Here is a 13,919-nt window from a genome sequence, read left to right on the forward strand (position 1 = left end):
GCTTACAATGAACAGCTGTCCAGAGCAGGGCTTCAACGTGCCCTTCCTTGGCCTCATTTTCTGTTGTTCATAATAAAGTATAAAATTTTAAGTGGGAGAAGTTTTTAAGTGAGAGAGACGAAAAGCTATATAGAAAGAATCAGAAATCCAGTGCATAAAGAATTGTAATGTTTTCACTTATTCGTTTATTATTTCAGCTCATTTTTGAGCCAAGAGAGCTGTTCTATTGATTGATTGATTTTTTTTTTCCCCTCAGCTTCCTAAAGTTAATGAAAATGTCCTTTGTTTTTCTTTCTTTTTTCTCGCCTTAGCAACATAATCTCTGTTTCAACATTCTCAAACTTTATATTTTTAGACATGAGCTTGAATCCTGGGTTAGATACTCTCTAGTGTGTACCCTGGGCTGACTCCTCTGTAAATGTGTGTGATAATCCTGTCTCCCTGGATTGCTGTGAGAATTCAGTGAGATGACACATGCAGATTCCTGGGCACTGAGTCCCCACGTGCGCGGTGCTGGGTGACATTGGGGTCCTCACTGCTCGGCTGACCTCCCTCCCCTTTCCTGCAGTCGTTTGCTATCAGTCCAACCGCGATGAACTCCGGCGTCGCATCATCCAGTGGCTGGAAGCAGAGATCATCCCAGATGGCTGGTTCTCTAAAGGCAGCAACTACAGTGAAATCCTAGACAAGTACTTTAAGGTAAACCAGAGTTGGAGTCAAAGACTGTTCAGCCCAGAGAAAGGGAGTCTTCCTCTCCCATTACCTGATCACATCTTCCCAGACCACAAGGAAACATAAACCTGCCTAGGGTCCCTAAGTTTCTTCATAGATCATTCCATGAAGCTATGACAGACAGTGGGACTCCAGGAGTCCAGCCTTTGGGATCTAACACACATGGGCTGCTCCCTTTGGGCAATTAAAGCCACAAAGGTCTTGGAGAGCCTGTCCATGAAAAATATGGCCAGGCTGTATCCCCATCCTCCATATGACACCTTGTAGAGCTGCCTGCCAATACCCAGACCCAGGCCACTTCAGCCTCTTTCCCACCCAGTTTGGCTTTTCTCTAAGTCTTTTTTTTTTTTTTTTTTTTTTGCGGTACGCGGGCCTCTCACCGCCACAGCCCCTCCTGTCGCGGAGCACAGGCCCCGGACGCGCAGCCCCAGCGGCCATGGCCCACGGGCCCAGCCACTCCGAGGCATGTGGGATCTTCCCAGACCGGGGCACAAACCCGTGTCCCCTGCATCGGCAGGCGGACTCTCAACCACTGTGCCACCAGGGAAGCCCTTCTCTAAGTCTTTAACTTGACCATCCATGGCCTGCAGAGTTTCTCTTCATCTGAGGAGAGTCAATGGACTGGTGTTTCATGGGTCCAGAATTCTTCGTGAACCTAGATATTGCTGTTCCCATTGTGTTTAGCTGAAGAAACAGATCGTTCCAGTTGGAGGGAGGAAAGATGCTGCTTTCAAAGAGGAAAACGAGGGAGGGAATAGTGTTTAGCAATGAGTAAGGCTGCCATGATGTGGAGACCTTTCGGAGAGCTTGAGACAGTTGTTGGAAGAAGCAGTTAATGGCGCTCTTCCTGCTGACTGATAAGGACATAGTCGCACACATAGGTACATCACACTCATAAACATACCACACACAGAAACACAGACGTACACACACCACATACAGAGATGTGCATGCCACACAGAGACACATCCTACACACACGTTCAGGTGCCCTCATTCCCACACCTGCACAAAAGACCCCCTCACTTACAGACACACACATCTCTGGGTAGATGCCCTTGGAGGCTCATCCCCAGACGGACGCCCTCACATGCCCCCAGGGTGTGTCGCAGGCCTAGCCAGCCCGGACGCGGGGGCAATGCACACACACACAAGGGACTTCTTGGCACCTCTGGGCCACTGAATGTGGTCAACACCTGCCTAGTCTGTGGCTTCCTCTTTCTAACTGGCATCATGGACCCCACAGATGGAAACATACCAGGTTGGGTTGAAGGAGGATATTGGTCATTTAGGACTTCATTTGCGTTACCGTCCTTAGGTAGAAGTTTCTCTCTGTGACAGAAAGTAAATCTCTCTGGATTCCAAGTGTTTGAGAAGAGAAAGCACAGCCTCTCACTCTGTCTTCTCTCTCAACTACTCCCACATTAGAGAGCCCTGGGGGCAGGGGCGTTTCCTTGTCTACAGAAAGGAGCCAGGAGAGTCAGACAGGAGCAGAAGGTTACTTAAAAGAAAATGATTTTTCAAAAGCCAAGTGAACAGCACCTGCTGGGTCGGTCGTGAGCAGTGACTTTGCCATGGTCATTACAACCCAGGAGCCGTGGGGCCCAGGACGCTCTTTCCAGGAGACCTCCTGGGACCTTGTAACCGTTCTGGTGGCCCCTTGATGGCACCCTGCCGTGGGCATCACTGGCAGCTGCTGTTAATTTGATTCTCAAGGACCAGGGCCACACACCCCCTCCACACATCTCCACCTCCTCTGGCAGTAACTCTCTCTAATAGGCTCCCATCTAAACACTGCAAGGCCACTTGAGAAAGTAGCTTTTCTGTAGGGCATTCTCACGCTAACCAAGAAAGCTTACTCCTGACTGACAAACAAACGCTCACTCTCCCCAGTGTCTTCCGAGAAAACAGGGTTTTCACTATCTACTTGTTGATGATTATCAAAGAACCCTATGGTGCAATCTTCAAAGGGAGGCTTCTTCCCACTAGGCAGACAGCTGCCTGTTGCTGAGAGATCAGTATCTCACAGAGACTGTTTCTAAACCAGTGAATTGCCCTCTAGCCCAGTCGGCATTCCTTACCTCAAAATCAGTTGCAAAACAAATCTAGTCAGAATTTGGATAAGACCAGAATCAGACTCTCATCTCAACTGGTGTTTCGGTCACAATTTTTAGACAAAAGCGTAACAGAGTGAAGAGGGGAAGACCAGGTAGAAAGAGCCTTTTATGACCGTGTCACACACACACACACACACCCTGAATTCCTGGTGGCCACGGCTGAAATTGGAGCCAGGGTATAAGTATAGTGACCAGAGATCTGAGACCTTTTCCTAGGAATTAGGATGAGAATGATAACTAGGGATTAAGCAAAGGCCTACAGGGTTGTTTTATACGTACCCGTCATGCATACCACGGAAAGATTTACAACCTTAGTGTAGAATGCACATGACACATGAGTCATGCAAGGAGAGTCAGTAGCTGTATCTTTCCCTTCCACCTGGTCAGACTTTTCTTCCAGAATCCCTTCCACCGCCTGGGAGCCACTTTGAAAGTAACATGGGGGTGCAGATTATTTCCCAGGGTAGCAATATGAGGCAGCCTAGGGAAAGAACTTTGAAAAAAAATTTTTTTCCACTAGAACTATTTAGGAGAGCAGCAGTTATCCAACTTGGACTTTGATCAGAGCCTTGAAATTGCCACCCTCCTCCTGCAGCTAGGGCCTGGGCATCCTGAATTGTCCCAGACGGCTAAGGTCTCAGTTTAGCATCTTGCCAAAGGGAGGACAGTACTGAGCTCCCTACACCCTTGCCTTGTGCTCATGGCGTGTGAGCTGGGTCATGAGGACAGGCTGCACCATCTACAGTGTAGCCTGCAGCATAGGGTGGAGGGGTAGGGGGCTTGCACCACCTCCACGGGCAGGTTATCAATGCAAATAACATGCAGGGGCCTTTGCCTTTGACTTCTCACTGATGAGTTCAGCTCGGTGTACCAGTGTAAGAAGTAAGCACTGAGAGCAGGCCAGGGAGGCTGGAATTCAAGCAGCAAGAAATGGTCCTGTGATTCCCAAAGTGAGCTCTGAGGGTCACCTGCACCATTGTTCCCAAGCAGCTTGTTAGAAATACACATCCTGGGCTCCGACACAGATTCTGAGTCACAAGTTTGTTCCATGATCATTAGGGTTTGAGAACATGGAGTGGTGGAGTGAAGTCAAGAATGTCTGGAACAGGGTCAGGGACGCGGCTACAGAGACCTCTTAAGCACCCCCAGGCTCCTTGGACAGTGCAGGCCTAGGTTCAGGCTGCCATCCTGAGCAGGGTCTAGGATTGAAAGGCCCTCAGTGACCTCTGCCCAGACACTTTGACTCTCTCATCTTGGGGCACAGGTGCCTTCCTTCTCTGCGTGCCCCAGGGCTTTGAGCCTTTTTTTGCTCAAAGGGCAGAGCAGGGTTGGACAGTGTCAAGAACAAGATGAACCAGAGATGGGTCAAGCTGAATGGGGGAATGATAGAGCTGGGGTTTTACAAAACATTTCTGAAAGATCACCTTGTCCCCTTTCTAGAACTTTGATAATGGTGACTCTCGCTTGGACTCCAGCGAATTTTTGAAATTTGTGGAGCAAAATGAAACTGCCATCAACATCACTACCTATGCAGACCAGGGGAACAACAAGCTGCTTAGGTGAGTGGAGTGAGCGGGTAAGGGAGAGGCCCACGAGGGAAGGCTGGATAAGAGGAGAGATTTGAACCCCTTCCTACCTGCACAGGAGCCACCAGTGTCAAAGTCAATGTGAAATAAAAAGCAAAATAGGGATTCTGTCCTGGTCTCTTCTGTGAACGTTATGATATCTGATCAAGTAGTTACTGTTTTTGGCCAGAAATTGCAAGGAATGGAAGAATGTAATTTTAAGATAAATGATCACATCAGACCAAAGTTGTTTCTGAGTGTCATGGGTGATGTTTAATTTTCTTAAGGAATTACTTTAATGTTCTATTTAACGATAGGTCTAAAATAGCTTTAGTCCTGATTGTAAGATAACCAGTGCTATTTCATGTAGAGGACTCTAATTGTTACAAATGTAAGCACGTTCCTCTCCTTTTCTGGTATTATTCCAGAGTAAATATTAATAAAAATTAACCCCTAAGAAACTTCTGGTGTGGTTCCAGTATACTGGTAAGAATTAAAAATAGGAAAAGCACCTATTTGTTCAAAAGATTTCAAAGCATGAAACCCAGATTCTAGGATTCTTTCCTAATAATAGCCCATGACCTTAAAGTATAATATCTGTAAATCCTTCATATTTTGATAACCTGAAATGAGGTAATATTTTACAAGTTCAACATCTGATCCCCATAATATCCCAGTGAAGGAGGGCTCCTCATTCCCAGTTTACAGATGAGAAAACAGGTGCGGGAAGGTTGAATAACTAGCCCAAGGCCATTTGGGCTGTAAGTGGTTGAGCCAGGACTCAAATCCAGGCCAAGGGGAGACGGAGGGAGCTGGAGTTCTAGAAAACTTTTCTGAAAGATCTCTTTGCAGAAGGGTGATAGTGGTGATGCTGGCTTCAACTCATGTTCTTTCAAATCACACATGCATTTCATATCATCTGTTCCTACCACTTCTGTTTGATTTTTCTAGTTGGGTTGACTTGACATGCATAGCATGGGGAAAGGCAACTGCTAGTGGAAGGTATGCAGGTGGTGAAACATTTGCCAATCCAAGTGGACGAAACCATCCAGGAAACTCTAGTCATCTTGGGCATATTTGAACAGCTTGAGTGATCTGACATCCCATGTAATAAACTAAAGGTTGGATGCTTACAGGAGTCGGGTCGCATAATGGTTGTAGGAGGTCAGTGTAGAAATGTTCTCTTTAAATAGTCCCCTTGGCCGCCTGCGGAGGCCTAGGTCTGTGTAATCCTGATGCTTATTAATTCCTTTCTTTGGGACTGAAGCTGAGGTCTTGCTGACACGTTTCTCCTGTGTTTCATTTCAGAGGACTCTGTATCGATGCTCTCATTGAACTGTCTGATGAAAATGCTGACTGGAAACTCAGCTTCCAAGAGTTCCTCAAGTGTCTCAATCCAGCCTTCAACCCTCCGGAGAAGAGTATGCCTAAGCTAAGAAATAGGGAGGGGGTTGTAGGGAGTGGGGACATTTAGAGGGGGCCAAGGTAGAGGGGATCGTGGAACTCTGCAGAGCTTACTAAGAAAATTCCCTTCCACGATTCTGGACTGGGCGCCAGCCCAGCATCTCCGAGCTGAGATTCAGGTCCAAAAATCTTCAGGTTGTTGGTGGCGTTTGCTCAGATATGGTGCCTCTGAGGGACAAGCAGGTCTTGTCTGGGAAAGGGGTAACATGCACAGACTATAGCCAAGACGTCCTGTTCCACCCTCGCCCTAAACTCTTGCCTCTTATTTCTGGTCCCACAGAGTGTGCTCTGGAGGACGAAACATATGCCGATGGAGCTGAGACCGAGGTGGACTGTAACCGCTGTGTGTGTGCCTGTGGAAACTGGGTCTGCACAGCCATGACCTGTGACGGTGAGCTGTGCGCCTCACGCAGAAAGAAGGGACGGCACGGAGACAACTTACGTCGTGAAATCACCATGAGAGAAGTCAGGGTGGGGATGGTGGGGAAGAATGCAGTGGCTGGGTCCCAGCAAGGAAACTGGGGAGCAAGAGACTGGCTCATACTTGTAATGTCAGAGCTCTCACAGGGCAGCACTGAGGGCAAAGCACTTATGCCAGATGCATTATGTTGGAAAGTCACTCCAGAGGTTTGGAACAAGAGAGGTTCGAGACCCAGGACAAGATCAAATGTTGATAAGAGATTAGAATGGTCATAATAATAAAGAAAGCAAATGCATAAGAGTGAGAACTACATGCATTTCTTCTAAGCACTTTACATATTAACCCACTTAATCCTTATGACAGCTTAGGAAATCCTGTATGTCAAAGACTTAGGTGGTTGGAAGACAAAATGACTCTTGCTTGCCATCCATGCCAAGCAGGAGAAGGAGGCATGTTCATAGACATGTTTGAATTAACAGCATTGGGTCCCCCAAAAAAGAGAAAGTTGAGATAGTTGAGACATGGGCAGGGTGGGTTGGGAGATAGAGATGTCAGGGAGAGTTTGGGGAGGAGGGGGCCGTGCACAAGCCAGCATCACCACTATCACCCTTCTACAAAGAGATGTTTCAGAAAAGTTTTCTAGAACCCCAGCTCCATCCGTCTCCCCTTGGCCTGGATTTGGGCCCTGGCCCAGTCACTTACTACCCACGCACATTACTTTGGAGGTGTCCATTGCACTGGGACACTTTATAGTTAGAGAAATGTGGGTAATTCACCTCGCCTTCCATATGGTAAATGGGAAATGAAATTGAGAGCCTAAAAGGTAGATGTTAGTGGGGATCCCTAACTGGCCTCCCTCAGCCACCACTGCTCTGAGCCTTGGTTCTTCTTACAGGAAAGAATCAGAAGGGGGCCCAGACCCATACAGAGGAGGAAATGACCAGATATGTTGAGGAGCTCCAAAAGCACCAGGTGAGTTGCAGCCTCCACGCTGGTTCAGGTATCCCTGTTGCCACCAGGCCCTTCCACCACTCAGACACTGCCTAACTCCCCAGGTGACCAAGGAGATGTGCTCTGTCCCATACATTAGGTCCCGAACGATATACCTGTATACCTGTATTATGCAAACCATGATACATATAGCTCCCTGACGGAGTCCTCGTGGGGCCAGTATGCCCCAACAGATGTAGGTTACAACTTGGTACATTGCTTTATAAGTTAGAATCAGCTGAGTGGTGGTTTGCAAATGTGTTGGAAGTGGTTTGCAAATGAGCATAGTCTAAAAAACCTCCTATTTCTTTTCACCACCAGTGCCCAGACCCAAAGACTGTGAGCCTCTTGAGGGCAGGCTCTATGACTTGCTCACCATTGTAGCCCTGCATTTAGCACAGGGTCTGGTGTACAGTTGGCTCTCAATGAGCATGAAATTAGTGGATTTGGGCCACAGCAGAAAGGATTTAAGTTAAATGCCAAGCTAGCTAGAACATAGCCTGGAAACTTAGAGATTCTGCTTCCTAGAGACTTGAGAAAATAATAAATCAGTATTCTATGTCATTAAGTTGAAGACCTTCTTGGCGAAAAGGTTCTTAGCAGAATAGTGATCCACTGACATATTTTTCTGAGGGCCTAGGGAGAAAACATGGATATGCTGGACTTCTGAGCCTGTCTTTCCACTGGTTTACCTGTAGTTTTAACAGAGGATGTTGCTCCTTGAATCATCTGTCTGTAAACTGGGTCTGGTAATATGGGCCTTCTCTCTGACATATAAGTTTTTAAGGAGTATAATGGTCACAAGAACTATTGACATGAAATATTTGAATTGAAAGTCAAGAATTATTAGTGTTAATAATAAATTCCAATATTTATTGATGCTTTTTCATATGCATTGTCATTATTGTCACTGATAGTGTAGAAACCTCATGTCATTTTTTAAAACAAATGCAGAAGCTCCTAGCCCTTTGTTTTTCCATATTTCAGCAGCCTTGAGCCTCCAGATGAGTATAAACCCTTAAAAGCAGAAAGAACTTAATAGGAATTCCTTTCATCTAGGGTGGAGAAATGATCAGAGTAGACAGTGGGGAGTGAATGATAATAGCTAACATTTTTTAGCGTCTCTGTTTTATGTGAGTTGCCTCGGAAGCAGACGCCAAGGCAAGGACTCAAGTACAAATAGTTTATTTGCGAGGCAGTCCCAGGAAACACCAGAAGGGGAGTTGGGAAGAGAGCCCAGGAAGGGAAGGAAACAATAAAGAGTGCGTATCCAGGCACGTTACCACTGGGAGCAAGTGGAGCTTAGTCCTGTTGCAGAACTCCAGGAATAGTTACTGTGCACAAGGGAGCAGGGAGCTGGGCTATGCCTGTATGAACTCCCGTCAGCCATTGGCTGAGAGCAGCCACCGGCAAACATGAATTCCCTGGCATTTCTGCCCTGTCAGCATGTGTGGGCAGAGCAGGCTCCAGCAGCCAGAGAAAGCCTCAGGCAAAGAGATGCAGCTGCTGGCAGTAAGAAGCCAGGCCAGTGTACTGAAACGTTAAAGGCACGGGCTATGGATGGGGCACCGACAGTGTGTACTAGATGCCAGACACTTGTTTTTTATTCCCTATTTAATTTTTTTATTGAGATGTAATTCACATACCATAAAACTCACCCATTTAAAGTATACAATCCAATGGTTTTTAATTTATTCACAAGATTGTCAACCATCACCACTGTCTAATTCCAGAGCATTTTCATCTTCCCTAAAAGAAACCCCATACCCATTTGAAGTCACTTACATTCTCCCCTCCCCCAGCCCCTGGCAGCCACTAATCTACTTTCTATTTCTATAGATTTGCCTATTATGGACACATATAAATGGAATCATATGATATATGGCGTTTTCTGTCTGACTTTTTTCATTTAGTGTAACGTTTTCAAGGTTTATCCTTGTTGCAGCATGAATCAGGACTTCATTCCTTTTTATGGCGAAATAACATTTCATGGTTTGGATATACCACATTTTATATATCCATTCATCAGTTGATGTATATTTAGGTTGTTTCTACTTTTTGGCTATGGTAAGCAATTCTGCTATGAACATTCTTCTACAAGTTTCTGTGTGGACTTATGTTTTCAGCTCTATTGGGTATATACCTAGGAGTGAGATTTGCTGGATCATATGGAAACTTTGTGTTTAATCTTTTGAGGAACTTCCAGACCGTTTTCCAAAGTGACTGTACCATTTTATATCCTCACCAGCACTATTCCAATTCTTCCACAAACTCACCAACATTTGTCATGGTCGTTATTTTTTATTAGCCATCCTAGTGGGTGTGAAGTGGCATCTCATTGTAGTTTTGATTTTCATCTCCCTAATGACTAAAGATGTTGAGCATCTTCTCGTGTGCTTTTTGGCTATAAGTAAGAATGTCTTCTTTGGAGAAATGGGCTACTGGTATAAGAGGTAGTACTCATTTTGTAGTTGAAGACATTGAGACAGAAGATTTCATAATATGCCCAAAGTCCCCCAGAAAGTCACACAGCCATGATTCAAGCTCAGGCAATCTGCCTCCAGAGCCTGTTGCTCTTTTGTGTGTGTGTGTGTGTGTGTGTGTGTGTGTGTGTGTGTGTTTGTTTTTTGGGCTGCATTAGGTCTTCGTTGCTGCCTGCAGGCTTTCTCTAGTTGCAGTGAGCGAGGGCTACTCTTCGTTGCGGTGCGCAGGCTTCTCAGGGCTTCTCATTGCAGTGGCTTCTCTTGTTGCAGAGCGTGGGCTTCAGTAGTTGTGGCACGTGGGCTTAGTAGTGGCTCATGGGCTTAGTTGCTCCGCAGCATGTGGGATCTTGCCGGACCAGGGCTCAAACCCATGTCCCCTGAGTTGGCAGATGGATTCTTAACCACTGCGCCACCAGGGAAGTCCCGAGCCTGTTACTTTTAATGCTTCTCCCAACTTGGATTCAGAACATTTTGTAGCACCTCCATTTAGCATCCTTTTCTTCATTTCTTCATGAATATAATAATGTCTGACGTTATTGTTTCATAGGAGTTTAAATGGGGTCAGCTCTTAATTTAGCAACAGTCCCTATACAGCCGTGTCACGAGTAAGACATGATCCTTGTCCTCAAGTTGTTCATCATCCACAGAGGAGATAGACAAGTAAACAGAACTCGGCATAAGCATGTATCTGTCATGCTATGTAAAGTCTTGAAGACTAGATAAATGCCAATATTTTTTTTTTATTCCATAATGCTTATTTTCTCTTGCTTCTCAAAGGAAACAGCTGAAAAGACCAAGAGAGTGAGCACCAAAGAGATCTAATGAGGAGGCATCTGGGAAAGGTGTCCAGAGCCTGGCACCTTCTCTTCCACTTCAGCGCTGAGTCCAGTATACGCAAGTGTCTGCTACAATCGCCAAATCACCAGTATTTGCTTGTATAGCAATGAGTTTTATTTTGTCTATTTGTTTTGCAGTAAAGGAAATGGGGGTGGCTGGCTAGGAGGGGAAGGGCCATAGCCTTCATTTCTAGGAGTACTTTGAGAGAAACTGTAAATGGTGCTCGGGGGCTGGAGGGAAACTGCATCGGTGTTGGGAGAGTGTACCCAGATCTGGAACACTTCTGAGTCTACCACAGCTGTGAACATGCTGCGGGGGGTGCAGGCAGTGAGAAAGAGCTTAGCAGGCTGTCCCCAGAGGGGGGATTTGGGAAGCTCAGTGGAGAAGACTGCATTCGGCTTCCAGCCCTTCCTGCTGCCATCAGCATAACAGACCTCTAGCATCTGTGCTTCTCCTCGTGGCCCCAGCCACTGGCTCTAGATACACGGCCATCCTCCTAGTTACCCAGTGTCTGGGAGGGTGCACCCAAATGATGCAGATACTTGTAGACTTTGAGCCCCTTAGAGACCTAACCAAAATTTTTAAAATACTTTTTACCAAAGGTGCTATTTTTCTGTAAACTTTTTTGGCAAGTTGATTTCATTCTTCAGTTATTATCATTATATTATTGTTGTTGTTGTTTAATATTTTATTTTCTTGACTAGAAATTAAGCTTTTGTAATTATTTTTCATTAGTCCTGCCATTTCAGAGGTGGGAGAGTTTGGGGTTCTTCCTTGTGCAGGGACTGCTATCACCCGGACTCCCCCCCAGCCCTGCCACATACTAGATGCAGCCCAGAGTTTGCCCCCTGGCTTCCAGTGGGTCAGCAGTCTGTCAGAGGATCAGGGAGCACCTCAGACAGCAGCCAGGAGAAGTGTCTCCATACAAAGCTTTTAAGATCCAAAAAGCTAATTTGTTTTCATCCATTCTCATAGATCCATGCAAATCAGTATTCCAAAGGATTGAGACCAGTGCAGCTAAGCAAGGCTTAGATGTCCCAGCCTATCAATACGCTCACTGATCCTCCACTAACTAGGAGAGTGACTCTGTCCCTGTCTCTTCCTATTTCTGGGCCTCAGTTTCCTCAGCAGGTAGGAATGCATTAAACTTTTGACTTGAGAAATTGTAAATTCTGTGGTTCTGATAATTGGTCCAGAAGGAGACAATGTGATTTTCCTCCTTCTGCTTTAAGATAAATGAAACCTTGTTGTTATATAAGAGTCAGACAGCCAAAAACAAGCTGACCAAATCTGACCTCGGTCTGAATGGCCCCACGGGTTGTGCTGTGATGTAGAGCCTTCTGGTAAAGCCTGCCCAGGAAGAGAGTGGGAAAGAGAACCACTTCACTTTGTCTTCACTTTTGCATTTCATCTTTAACCTTCGTGGGAACAGAAATGGCTTTCCCTTTAGAGATGAGGATGAAAGAAGGTTTCACATTTCGAGAGGGAAAAAAATGGACATTGAATCTTAAAACTGTGACTGGGGAGAAGTCAGTCATTCCTGTGTCTTTCGGCCTCTGTGATAATTAACTCCACTCGATACGATGTTTAGGATGCATTTGGAATAACAAAATTAAAAACTTGACATAAGATCTCATTTTCAGAGAGCAGATTACAGACCACCAAAGGGAAATGATGTAGGCTATACTACACAGGCAACTCTGAGACAGTTGTGCTGAAAATGGAATTCCTTCTAAACAGGTTTCCTTTTTCTCCTTTGAAAACATTCCACTTTGTTTAGAATTCTGAGCTTTTGTAAATCATCCCACTTAAAAGCTGTCTTCCAACCCAACTTGTGTGGTCTGCAATGTACCTCCCTGTCAAAGTGCCTTGGAGAACTCCCAACAGCACGCCTTGATCAAGATTTGCCAGCCCTTGGACACTATGGAAGAGAGGGCAGGAGTACCAGTCTGTTTAAAGCAAGAAGGCAGAGTGTCTCCTCACCAGTTACATTTAGGTCAGTGGTTGCTATCCAAGACGACCCTCCCCTGCAACATTGAATTCCCAAGAGCAAAATCTGCATTCCTCCTGTAAATAGGGAAGCTGCTGTCTGCACCATAGGATCATGTGATCTGACAATCATTCACGGAAAGCTGCTAAATAGCCTAGTCTGGGGAGTCTTGCGTGAAGCTTTGCATGGAGCAAATAAACAGGATTCAATTGGGTTCAGTTCCTCCAGCTCTCTAAAAGCACAGGGCTTAGACTGCAAGCTTCCTTGGGCTTTCTCTGTGTGTGTATGTTTTTTATAAACATATTACAGCATCTGTTAAGATTCAGTGTCCATGGAAACCTTCTCACATGCCATGACTCTGGACTCCATCACTGCTTTTGGAAAGCAGGGCTCCTCCACCTGCTAATAAGCCCATGTGGACCAGTCTGAATGTCTTCCCTTTATACTTGTGTTTTTAAACAGTCAAATTCCAAGAAGCAATTTGGACAGGTTTCTGTTGCCTGTGTATTTGTGAAATGTATTTGTATTTAGTAGGCTTCCTTATTGCATTTAACTTGTTTTTTGTTAACTCTTGATTTTTTTTTTTTTTTTGGATACTATTGATAAATAAAGAAATTAAAATAATAGTTGTATTGTTTTCTTTCCCCCAAATTAAGGCCAAATAAAGTTGCAAGAACATTAACCATTTACCTCATAAAAGTAGATTTGAGTTTCAGGAGGCTTAAAAAAGGCCTGAAAAGTTTCTCCTAATCTCGGGACTGCAGCTGCAGGGGGAAAGGTTTACTCAAGGACTGATAGAACAAGTTTATTTAAAAGAATCACCAATGGTGGGTCTGGGTAGGAAGTAATGAGAAGTCAGGAAACAGTATTGGGTAGAGGTTAAACTAAATGACTCCAAAAACTGCCATGGACCTTATGAGACTGAATGGCATCGGGTGAGGCTGGCTGCAGGTAAACCTGTATGAGAAGCCAAACAAACCTGGGAAGGTGGCACAGGGAGCATGTGAAGATCTGGTAGGATAATCTTAGTGGCTGTTTACCAGGTACACGTGTATACCATAGGGATAAGCATTTCCAAGTGGACTGAATGTTGGCTAGTTAAGACCCTCTGCTTTGCTCTATCTTGGAGACACATGACCAATACTAGTTCTCCATCTCCCTGTCCAAGTGATTCTTACAGATATCATGTACTCCCCACCAGCAACAATTAATTCTGTCTTCCAAGAGAACTCATTACAGTTGGTTTAAGCTTTCTTAATTTTAGTCATAATGTATAGAAGTCTTGCTTCTCTCAAATTATAGCCAGGTCACCTTGATTGGA

General features: G+C 45.3%; 1 protein-coding gene across 1 annotated transcript in view; it reads left to right on the forward strand.

The window, feature by feature from the left end:
• The window catches only part of FSTL1 (follistatin like 1), a 50,732-nt gene extending 37,513 nt beyond the window's left edge, over positions 1–13,219 (forward strand). Inside the window, exons 6-11 of the mRNA XM_065876113.1 lie at positions 569–699; positions 4,289–4,407; positions 5,722–5,834; positions 6,158–6,268; positions 7,194–7,270; positions 10,549–13,219. Of these exons, the coding sequence (XP_065732185.1) occupies positions 569–699; positions 4,289–4,407; positions 5,722–5,834; positions 6,158–6,268; positions 7,194–7,270; positions 10,549–10,593 (596 nt within the window). The 3' untranslated portion in view covers positions 10,594–13,219. The remainder of the gene's footprint in view (positions 1–568; positions 700–4,288; positions 4,408–5,721; positions 5,835–6,157; positions 6,269–7,193; positions 7,271–10,548) is intronic.
• The last annotated feature ends 700 nt before the right edge of the window (positions 13,220–13,919 follow it).

The sequence above is a fragment of the Phocoena phocoena genome, chromosome 4, assembly GCF_963924675.1.
Source record: "Phocoena phocoena chromosome 4, mPhoPho1.1, whole genome shotgun sequence".
Taxonomy (NCBI): Eukaryota; Metazoa; Chordata; class Mammalia; order Artiodactyla; family Phocoenidae; genus Phocoena; species Phocoena phocoena.